At 41.3% G+C, this 12,538-nt stretch overlaps 1 protein-coding gene across 1 annotated transcript in view; it reads left to right on the forward strand.

Moving 5' to 3' along the window:
* The window catches only part of LOC141109874 (5-hydroxytryptamine receptor 3A-like), a 76,693-nt gene extending 66,265 nt beyond the window's left edge, over positions 1-10,428 (forward strand). Inside the window, exon 9 of the mRNA XM_073601131.1 lies at positions 10,255-10,428. Coding sequence (XP_073457232.1) covers positions 10,255-10,428 — 174 coding nt within the window. The remainder of the gene's footprint in view (positions 1-10,254) is intronic.
* Positions 10,429-12,538: the final 2,110 nt, after the last annotated feature.

Below are 12,538 nucleotides of genomic sequence, written 5' to 3' on the forward strand. Positions count from 1 at the left end.
GATGAGGCCAAGGGCCTCTTCCCCACAACCCTGGCCCAGTGGTTGTGGGGGTCTGTGAGCAGGGGGTGTATCAGAATCTGGGAGCCCTCTTTAAAAATAAGGGGCCCCCCCAGATACCACCCCCCTCAAGTCAATGAGGTGTACATAGTACCCCTACTCATTCATAAAAAAGTAAATACTAAATAAACACACATAACCTCTCACAATGTGAAACCACTGTCAATCATGTCATATAGCAATGCAGATCCACATGAATCACAACAACCGATGCCTGCTGACCCATTGAAAGAAAAAAAAAATCTGCCGCCCCTGACATGTCTGATCCAGTCACTTGACTCCAGCTGAATGTCATCTGGTTATTGCCTCCACAATGTAAACAAAGGGGTTGGGGCTCTGGGTTACTGACACATGACCATGCATGTCAATGACACTCCAGGGATTGTATGGGTGTTATTGACCAAATAGACCTGAAGAGTCTGGTGTAGATTTTGGGGGAACTCATGCTCTTTTTGAGTACCTAAAGGACCTGGTATGAATTATGGGGGTTAACCCACAGTGTTCTTCGTTTTTTGTACACTTATTCCACTGTTTGTTTACATTCATTTGAATTCCTGGCTGACAGCTGAATGTGCCAGGTAGGGATGAGTCACTGGTTGTTAGGACACTGGCGGATGCCAGTTCCCTAACAACCAAGAAGAAGCTAATGGTAATAATACTCTTGATATATAGCTCTTACACTCTTATAGCTGTTAAGCTCTTTTCTCTATGGCTATTTTTCTCTTAAGATCGAATGTTAAGAAATGCTACATTCACCCAGTGAAAGGCAACAAAGACACTATTACACAAATATTACAAACATTACGGATATAATTCATTATACTTGCACAAATGTTGAGACATTCTCAAAGCAATTTTTTTTAATAAATAGACCCCAGAGTATAGCTAAAGCCAAACTTTTTTTTTTAGTTTTTCATACAGTAGTTTTTTTTATTCATCCTAGTCTCATTGGGGAGATTTCCCTTATTTCCTGCACTACAGACACAGCAGGAAGTGGGAGGAAATCCTCTCTTCATAATTTCAGAGCAAGAGAATTCCTAGAAGATTTTCCTCCGACTCCTGTGCAGGAGACAGACTCAGTATTTTGGATTCAAGTGGTTATAAAGCTTTATATATATATATATATATATATATATATATATATATATATATATATATATATATATATATATATAAAAATAACAAACATGCCTTTACTTACCTGGTCTGTGCAATAGTTTTGCACAAAGCAGCCCTGATCCTTCTCTTCCTGTGTTCCCCCGCTGGTGCTCCAGACCCCTCCTCTTCATCGGGTGCCACCAGGAAAAAATGCTTTCCCAGAGGGTACAATGCGTGCTCGCTCCCGAGTCCCGCTGCTGCGTCCATTAACACAGACAGCGGGACTCTACGCCGCCCCCCTGCTACCGTGTCACCAGTTTTGATTGACAGCAGCGGGAACCAATCGCTCCCTCTGCTATGAATCTCTCCAATGAGGAGAGAGACAGCAATGGGAGCCGCTGCACTCATGCACATGGCTGGATCTGATGGGCTCAGGTAAGGAAAAGGAGGGTCTGGGGGCAGCTGCAGCACAGAAGTTTTTTTCCACCTTAATGCATAGAATTCATTAAGGTGAAAAAAACTTAAGGCTTTAGAACCACTTTCATTTTTGCTTCCAATGACGAAGGTTACTAGAATAAATGGAGAGAGAAGATCTTCACAGGCAGTTAATAGCTTCAGTACAGCATACCACACCATGGGTGAGGTTATGAATACAAAATGTAAAAGTCCTCCTCCCAGGATCTCATGGACTCAGTGTCCTCCAGACTTAGGCATTAGAGTCTATCACTGCTTACAATGGGAATGACCTATTACTACAGCGTCCAGTAGCAACAAAATGATCTGTCAAGCACATACTCAAAGCCAGGGCTTTTTTTCTCAAACAATAGGTGCTGGAACTCAACCACGACCCCCCAAAACCCCTCCCCCCACACACACCCTCCAAATCACATCAAATAGTGGGTATGGTCATATTTCACAAACAGTAGAAGGGTCTTAAAGGGGCATTAAATATCAGAGTTGCATTACATACAGAGTGCAGAGCTGTCACTTGTAAACACAGAAACCGGACTTCTGTGTTTACAAGTGATTGTGGTGAGCAAGCACCAAAGGGTCTGAGACAGAGGTGGTGGAACTGAGTTCCACCAAGTTCCCCCTGAAAAAAAGCCCTGCTCAAAGCTATACTCATTGAGACAGTTGTGAAAAGGGTTACTAAACCCAGGACTTTGCATTTACTATATCTGGTCTCCCACAGTGCACGGAAATGCAATTATTTTATTAAATTTAAACTGCTAAATATCTTTTTTTCATCAGCAGTATACTGTATCATCGTCTGTACTGTACTGTACAGTACTGTATTGTACTGTGTGTCATCTTGTGACTTTTATCAGTGTCTGGTTAAAGCTTGTAGGAGGAGTTTTCATTCTCCCCTGACTGTCCCATGAGGTTGCAGGACCCCTGACCCTCTGTCTGGACAGTGCTAATTGGGTGCTGATCACATGCACCCTCCCAAGAAAAAGAAAAAAACTCTCTAGCAATACACACCAAACTGAGCATGTGCAGAGTGTCCCCGAGGATCTGTATTATCAGGCGATGAATTGGGGACTGTGGAAGAAGGGGAGGATCAGAGAAGAAAGGATCAAACAGCCTTTTTACACAATGCAGAGGATTAACCCCTTAGGTTCCACAGTGAGTATAACAAGCATGCTTTACTACATATACAGGCTTTACTGATCTTTACTGATGTGGATTTAGTAACAATTTAAGTTCTCCAAAAAAAATTAAAAAGCGTTGAAAAGGGACATTTGATATTAATAGTAAAGGGATTTGAAAACAGTCCTAATGAGCAAAACTCACTGCAGGATCTGTGTGATTGGTATGCAGTAGCAGCTTGTCCTTTTTCTTTTTTCTCCATTCCTGTGATTTAGCTGTTGGCGATGCGGATATCAAAGTAAACAGTGCCTCTTCTCAAGACCTCCTAGTTGACCTCTCATGGATACTGCCAGGTGCAATCAATAAAAAAAACCTTTAGATGCCACTCTTATACTTACAAATATCCATATGCAATTTAGTCATTTCTTTCTTATATCTCTTACAAACCACCCTGGTGTTATTTTATGAACAGCTATGACACCGATACCTGTATTTACTCTAGCAACGAAGATGGTTTTCCCTGTCTTTAATACCTTTAAAAATAGAGAGAAAAAAGAATGGTATTTAATCAACAGCTTTAAGCATCACTTGTCACAACTAAAATCCTCTGAAATAATCTGAAATGCATTTCGACTGTAATAAAAACAATAAAAATACATCTTATGTTGCCTTTCATTTTGGAGAGGATATTTAATTAAGTGGTGCTGTTTTAAGTCATCTAGTGAGGCCTTAGGCAAAGAAAATTGAGAGCCACTGGTTTGGAAACTGCAGGCAAATATTAAAATACAATCTTTATAAAACAATCTTTATACCATGAAAAAATATTACATATCCAATGGATGCAGCCAGACGTGTGTCATTTAGTAGCAGTATTGTTGCTGCCTTTCAGTGACAGATCCCCGCCAACTGCTGTCTGAAATTGTCACTGGAAATTATATCATCCAATAATATCACCCATTCCTGGGCGCTGTGCTTACATTTCAGAAGAGCCAGGGAACTGTCATTTGTGATGGGAGTAGCAGCAGGGCAGCATTATTGTGACATGCATCTACATCGCTGGATGACGTGATTGATTTTGAATTTACATCAGGGCACATTGTTTATTTATTTACTGTTTTACTGTTTTAAAGTGACTTTTTGTACTGTTTGTGTGTTTTTTTTTTGTTTTTTTTTAACCATTTCTTTTTGTACACCATGCTCATTCATGGTGGGGGCAGGGCAAATATCTGGGGCCCCCTTATTCTAAGAGAGACTTTCAGTGTCCGATAAGCCCACCAGAGGTCCACATTACTTTCGGGGGCAGGATGTGGGGATGTGACCCTCGGCCCCATCAACATCAACTTTACTCTGATGTCGAGTAATACATTTTTTCTTATTATAGTTTATCTTTTTGTAGATCTCTGCATCTTTCGGAAACCGCAGATGTTCTTATCTCTAAATATTAAAATATGTCATACAGAGCTTTACTTGGGAGATAGATATGATTAGACAGAGTTACAGTACTGTGCTAAAGTTTTCGGCATGTGTGAAGAAATGCTGTAAAGTAAGATTGCTTTAAAAAAATATATATATTATAATTTTTTTTTTATTGATTTACAAAATGCAGCGTGAGTGAACAAGTGAGAGAACAGAAGAAAAATCGAAATCAAATCAATATTTGGTGGGACTACCCTTTGTCTTCATGAAAATGGAATTCTGATATGTAAGGTTTCAAAAGTGTGTCACATCCCATGAGAAATAGAGAAAAAGTGAACCCCTAGGGGTGGGATTTTATAGGCACTACCAAAAGACAATAAAAATTAAGAATAATAATTTTAATTAATTTGTAGAAAAATACATGAAATATTGAACAAAGTCATGAAAATTGAAGAATCAAGATATGCAAATTGATGATACAAAAATCCTACACCCAACACGTTTCGGAAATGAGTGTTGTCTCCTTCGTCAGGGGTTAACAGGAAATATATAATTTATAAAATTCAAATACAGATAATCAACAGTAAGTTAGTACATCCATCCCGTAATGCATAGCCAAAAAAGGGCCTAAAGTGCTGGCATCTTACATCTTGTTCAATTGCACATACATGAGATCATCCATATTCATTTTAAAAGAAAGACACTGTCACATGGAGTCCTGCAACTGTCCTGCCCACATTTTAGCTGCTTAAAGTGAATCTCTGTAATAGAGGTATCTCCAGCCCAGAGCATATAATGAAAAAATATATAAGGACTGTGCCCCAAATCAATAGAGAGGGGTTTTGTCCCTGCTTGTGGCGAGGCCACGTGTAATGGGGCCTACAAAACGAGACTCCTGTAAGAAAACACATATAATGAAAAAATATATATATAAAGAAAAAGAAAAAGGATGTAGACATACATCCATAATCCCAAAAAGGCTATGCTATGGTCAAACCTACTTAAAATGCGAGGTCACATCAAACAACGGCAGCCAGGCTTGAAAGGACAGAGAGATCCGGAGATGCTGTAGAGTGAGCCAATAAAACAAATCACTGTGGTATTTAAGGACTATTCAAAGTCTCAAATTAGGAAAAAAGAGAAAAAAATAATGAGCGTCAATAACCCTTTGTCTTCAAACCAGCATCAATTCGTTCATTTGCACTCTTTGTACACTAAAGCCCCGTACACGTGGGCCGAATGTCAGGCACCATTCGGCCCATGTGCAATGCAACCAGTTCCGCCGGCTTCTGTCGAAGGGGCATGACCTAAAAATGTCAGCCTACTGGCTCCCAATCCCGCTCTTAGCCAATTGAACGAAAAAAAACTAGCAGTGTGTACTAGGCTTTACACAAAATCAGGGATTTTGTAGGATTGGAGTCAGGTGTATGATTAATCAAATAGATCAAGCAGGTGCTAATAATCATCAATTTCAGTCATTAACCAAAACAGAAAGATCTTTGTGGGGGGCTTAAAACTGGGTGAGGAACAGCCAAACTCTGCTAATAAGGTGAGGTTGTGGAAGACAGTTTCATATCACAGGTCATACACCATGGCAAGATTGAGCACAGCAAAAAGACAAAAGGTAGTTGTACTGAACCAGCAAGGTCTCTCCCAGGTAAATATTTCAAATCAGACTGGTATATTAAGATGTGCTGTTCAAGCTCTTTTGCACAAAGAAGCAGGCAATAGGGATGAGCTGAACACCCCCCCCCCCCCCCAATTCGGTTCGCACCAGAACTTGCGAAAAGACAAAAAATTTGTGCGAATATGCGAACACTGTTAAAGTCTATGGGACACGAACATGAAAAATCAAAAGTGCTAATTTTAAAGGCTTATATGCAAGTTATTGCCATAAAAAGTGTTTGGGGACCAGGGTACTGCCCCAGGGGACATGGATCAATGCAAAAAAATTCAAACACTGGTGGACTCTCCATACTCGCAGTCACTTCACAGAGCAACAACAGGAGCACTGTCTCTTTAAGGGGCCTCTCCCTTCCAGGTACACCACCTGCTGCACACACTGCAGAGCACAGGCAGTTTCTGGCAATAGCTCACTGGTATACGCAAGGATCTTCAGTTCTGCCCGCATTCGAGCACCAATTGTAATATTGGGGGTTATTTAGCTTCAGTGTAGAGCTTACCAGGGAGCGGAGTCCACGTCAGATATGCCGTTTAAGGGCTTGTAGGCCCACTTTTATTAAAGAAAGAAAATGTTCATTCAGAATTCCCAAGCCGGGGTTTCAACTTCACAGCAGTAATGTAGTAATAAACAAAAATACCAATCCACCTGGCTCTCTGGTCAGCTCTGCTGCTCAGGCTTTGCTTCAGACCTTTTGGCTAATGGAGTTCGAGACAGACAGATGGACGGACGGGGTATAGATCCCTCCTCCTCTGTCGGATCAGGCATTGGCCTCGCATTCAGGGTGTAGGGTCACAGCCAACGCACATCGCTTCCAGTTTCTTGGCAGAGCGGCCGTCGACTGCAGCAGTCTCGTGGCGGTTCCTCTCCTGGTGCTCACGTCAGGCATCATTGGGGGGGGCACCCACCCGTCTGTCCACCCACCTGCTTCTCCCGGGCTCATGCTGGCATCCTAGAGGGGGGCCGCCTGCCGTCCACTCATTTCTCCCGGTGCTCATCCGGCATCATCAAGGGGGGGCTGCCCCACTGGCTTCTTCCAGTGCGACCTGCCGTCCACCCACTTCTCCTCCCAGGCTCACACCGGCATCATCAAGGGGGGCCACACGCCCTTCTACCCACTTCTCCAGGCTCACGCTGCCAAAGGTGGCTAGATTAGAGGCTTTCATTGCAGTTTTCAAGAATCCTCTCAAAATACAAGAAACATGCAGATGTTGATAAAAAGCTAGAGTAGAAAGCAGTATCCACACAGTATGCCGGCCATACTGCTGACTAGCAATGGGCAAATCATTAGTCACTTTATATATGCTATTTAAACTCGAGTAACAATTTTTTTTATCAGGTGTGCTTCTGCCATAAGCGTGTTCTGTCAAAAGCGTGTTCTGTTATAGTGTGTTCTGTCGTATCGTGTCCAGTCTTAGCGTGTCCAGACATAGTGTGTCCAGTCAGCATGTTACAATCACAGCGTGTTCCAGTCATAGCGTCTTTAGCCATAGCGGGTTCCAGTCACAGCGTGTTCAAAACAAAGCCCTATTATAAGGTACTCACAGTGGCTATTACCTTGGGGTGGGGAGCACCTGAGTGTAATCACTGCTGCAGATCGCTATATCCAGTAGGTGAGTGGTTAAAGAAAAGTTTGCAAATGAATACTGAAAAGGGCCACACACAAGTAACAACACTCAGCTCCTATTGACTTCAAAAGGGTTCAATGCTATGTTCAGGTTTACTGGATATTTTCCTGGGCTTGCCACATTTCCTGCAAACCAAACTTTGATTGTTCACTCATTTATATAGCAAGTAAACAGTTCACATAAATATAAGTAATCTACACCTTTTTGCTGTTTGGCTTAAATTTCACTTAAATCCATTAATTTTTAGTATATATTAATAGTTACATATCTTACTTTGTTTATTAGGAATATAGCTGTACAATTACAATATACTATTTTCTTTCAGACTTTTAAGTCTGTTGCATACTTTTAGGTATTTATGATACATATACAAAATCTCTCGTCTTCAATGAGTTGGACTGCATTACAGAAAACATAAAAGAATAGTAATGTGAATTATGTATCTAAGCAGCAATAATAAACATTTGGGAGGAGCCATATAAGGTAGCTTTGGTAATATTGCAGGAAGGGGGAAGTCAAGTGCAAAGGTTTATAAAGCATGGAAGAGCTTAAAATATCAGAGAAAGGAAGCAGAATGCAGACATCACATTGGTGTTGACAGCAAGGCATGGACCTCACTATAACATTGGACTAACAAAACAAAAAAAACTAATAGGCATTGAGGGTAATCTACACCCTTGATTTATCAAGGGTAACAGACTTAGAACAACGAAAGCTAATAGCTTTAAAGCAAATGTTATCGCAAAAAAGAAGATCTACACAAAAGAGTCGATGTCCCAGCAGATATATATTTAGATCAGAAGTTTAAAGAAGAATCAAGATTCTACTTTGGTGAAAAGTTAGGATTACCAATCTCAATGGATCACCTATGGATTGTATTTGCCTTTTTAACACTTGTGATACCTCTAGGTGAGTTTATCAATATATATATTCAGAATCGAAAGATAGATAGGAAAATAGAATGTAAACAGAAAATAATCCCATAACAATCTAGTTAGTTATAGGCTGTATTTTTTAGCCAGTAAACCCTAACTGGATGTTTAGTTTTCTCCACCACTATGCACTATAAACAATTGCCTATTTATTAAAAAATACTGTTTTTCCCCTTTTTTATCCTTGTTTTGGGTCCCAGTGCTGATAATTTTCTCCAGTCTTTTTCAGACACGTAATATCTACATATGCCAGCTATAGCATTCTTTATAGATCATTGGTCTTGATCTTGGTGACAACAGTGGATACTGGCTGGCTGCACAATGTGTGTTGGTACAGCTGCTTGTAGTTTCCACCAGGGGAGCATATGACAGGTTGTCAACACAAGGGCACCACTGGGAGACAGGGACAGAGTGTTGGTACCTGAACAGAGACTTTCATGGCAGGATTACAATCATTATTTTAATGAAAGCTGCAGAGATTGGGCTGCACAACTGAAAACAAATATTACATTAACAATTTAAAATTTATGTGAGACTTTAATGATTGGGTTTAGATCTACTTTACCATCATGAGCACCTACATTTTTTGATGTCGAGCAATATATTTTTTTTATTATAGTTTATCTTTTTGTAGATCTCTTCATGTTTAGGAAACCTCAGATGCTCTTATCAGTAAATATTGAAATATGCCACATAAAACTGTACTTGGGAGACATATATGATTAGACAGATTGAGATTTAGATGAGCAACTAGATGGGCAGTAAAGTTGAGGAAATTAATTAGAGATGTGCTTTCTAAACCCAGCCATAGATTGATTGAATTTCAGCTGGGACCAGCCAAGATTCGATCCATGTATGAGCAGGGTGGTTGTCTTCAGTACAAGCCTGTTGGATTTTTGTAATGTGAATACTGTTAGCGGCTATAGCATATATGCAGCCGCATATATGTATACCTGTCTTTGTGCTGGAAATGCGATCCACAGCATGCTCCCGACACAGAGACTGGGCTCTCCTGGTTCCAGGTCACCTGAGTGGCTCTGATTGGCTGTCACAGTGATCAGTCATTGTGCACCTGCCCCCCATGTGTTTAATGCCTCTTCTGAATGGCGAGAAAGACACATTGGGGGTTATTTACAAAAGGTAAATAGTCTGTGCACTGCAAGTGCACCCACAAGTTCACCCATAAGTGCAATGCAAGTGCACTTGCTCTAGATCTAAGGGGAACATGCAAGGAAAATAAAAAACTGCATTTTTGCTTGCACATGATTGGATGATAGAAGTGAACACAGCTTCCCCTCAAATCTAGGGCAACTGCACTTCCTAGTGCACTTCTAGTGCACAGTATATTTTCCTTTAGTAAAGCAAAATCATTGTATCTTCCTCTTCTCGCAGGAGAGGAAGATGAAAACAAACAAAAGTTTGTTAAAAAAAAAAATTATACAAAAAAAAAAAGAAACAAAATAGCTAGATCAAGGTTAGATCTAGGTCAGAGCCAGGGTTGGTGTTGGGGTCGAGGCAAGGATCAAGGTTGGGGTCAATGGTCAGGGTCAGTATATTTTTGGTAGTTTTTTTTGTTTGTTTTTTTAAAGCATTTTTTAAATTAGTATCAGTGTCAGTTAGTGTCAGTGTGTTTTAGGTAGGATAAAAAAGGAAAATGTTTCTGGGCTGTACAATGTCCCATTGGGGACAATGCAATCCCTCGCTGACATAAATGCTGTCACCATGACTCTTCATACGCAGATTTTCATTTGCTGTTTTGGAAAACCTCTTGACATATTTAGGTATGAAAAACTACTCCAAGATTCTTCATAGCTTAAGAAGGGGCTAACTGCTTTTCCTGTTTGTTCACTAGTCGACTGAACTTGGAAAAGGATTTCTAGGACAAGATTGTGATGCTTTGCCAGCTCCTGGCTTACACCTACGACAATCAAAACATTGTCCAAGTAATGGCAGGGCCTTACCCTCAAAGATGAATTACTGCCACTACTGCCTTCAAAAAGTTTCTTGGTGCCGTGTCAAGTATTAAAAATGGCAAACACCTAAACTGGAAGTGACAGCCAGTCACTGCAAATCTCAGATGTCTCTGGTGTCTCAGATGTCTCTCACACTGATTGGTATATGAAAGTATACGTCCGGCAGGTCGATTGACTCTAACTGGTCCTCATACTGAACTATCGCCATGACTGTTTGCATGGACACGATCTTGAACCTTTTGTTGTGTATGTACCCATTCGTTTTCTTCAAACTCAGACAGTAGGAAAAGCTCCTGAAGCCTTGGGTACTAGAAAAAAATGGGGAGAAACACCCAGATTTGTTCTTTTAGAGGCACTAGCATTATGGACTTGTTGCAGTATAATTCTTATATGTAATCTTGCATTAATTCTTTCTTCTTGAGATATGTTGGTCATGAATGAAAGGATTTGGTGATTGTACTCCCAGCTAACTGTCTTTGATGTTTGTAGCCCAAACCCTCCAAAAAGGAGGCTACCCTGGCTCCCACTGGAAGACACTAGATGGGTCCACCTTCAAAAGACTTTTCAAATGTCTGGCAGCCTGCTCTGGATTGGATCCCATGTACACAGGAAGTTTGAGCCCCCTTCATTGTGATCCGGTAAATTTCAGCCTGGCCTATTGGATTTGGCCTCCTGAACCCTTCTGAAGAGCAAATTTGAGCAAAAAGACTGCTGCTTCCTCTTGTTAGACTGTGACCACATTCTGGACATTTCTTCTGCCTGCAAGTCTGCAGGCCAGTTCACCACAATTTCTGAGTTGAAGAGGTTTTTCTGCATGCACACTTTTGAGGTGTTCCGGTGATTTTTCAATGCGTTTGCCAGGTTATAGATACGTTCCATAGAGAAAAAATGCCACCTGTTCTCCTTTAGTTGACTGTACTGGAACACACAGCACCGGTGTGATGTAGGCCATTGGGATACATGGTAAACGCTGTTCATGCATTTTTGACTTTAACAAAAACGCATTGGACTGCATCCAGTGTGAACCAGCCTTAAGTACATTTTTTCAACCCGTGGGATTCCTGAAAGGTATTAAAAGGCAAAGACACTTGCACACCTGATGCTGGCACGCCCCATCCACTCCTGGAAGTGCATTGCTTAAACATGCATCAGCCAGCTTCATTGGATAAAGCTTGGAGATCTTTACTGACTTACAACATGGTGTTAAATAACAGATTAGAACTGACTTCGCTCAGAGGCCAGTTATAGATACATACAATTATTAAGTCAGAACTTTACACCTCTACTGTCCGGAGGTTCTAAGACTGTTTAAGCTGCTGCTTGGTGACTGGCGGTCGCTACCCCACGCCACCCGTCTCTCTGCCCTCTGTGATATCATCCACCCCCACTCTCAGACTGAAGATAAAGCCAGGAGAGCGTCACGCTGCCTATACAAGATAGGAAAACCCCAATGGTGACATTGCAGATCTTACTTATACCACACCTGTAAAATATTCGTGCTATCTAAGCAACTTTGCCCGTGACCCGGCACAAGGGATACCCAGTTTCCGGAGGCTTTACCGTCCAACATTCTGGGTCTTCCAACTCCATGGGAGGCTGAACATGGAGGGGCGGTGCGGTAGGGGGGATATCCTTGCAGCAAACAAAGTACTTACCACTGCAATCCACAGGTGGCCTGGAGCAGACCAAAAAAAAAGAACTTGTCACTGGGGGAGGGGCTGTCTTTTATTCAGCTAAGAAAAGGTGGTCATGTGGGCACCAGATGAGGCGTTAACCCATTGTGTGCTGACATGAGGTATGACCAGGAAATAGACTTTACACTGTATATATAGGCTACGCTGAATGCAGAGTATATATATATATATATATATATATATATATATATATAAATATTTATATATACCAGGAGCGTTGATAGGTCTGGAAAAGATCTGGGGCTAGAGCCCATAGCAGCGGTCACCAACCTTGGGGGGGGGGGACCGCCGGTGGTAAGCAATTTTTTGCGGGCAAAGGAAGGCTGGTGTTGGCGTTTCAATCATCATGGCACCATGGTTGATATGGTGTCAGGGTGATCGAAGCGCATTGTTTCTATTGTTATATTGTATATTGTATATTGTTATATAATGAAGTGGAGCCCTGGGCGTGTCACTTGCCACATCACCT

The sequence above is a fragment of the Aquarana catesbeiana genome, linkage group LG10 (assembly GCF_042186555.1).
Source record: "Aquarana catesbeiana isolate 2022-GZ linkage group LG10, ASM4218655v1, whole genome shotgun sequence".
Lineage (NCBI taxonomy): Eukaryota > Metazoa > Chordata > Amphibia > Anura > Ranidae > Aquarana > Aquarana catesbeiana.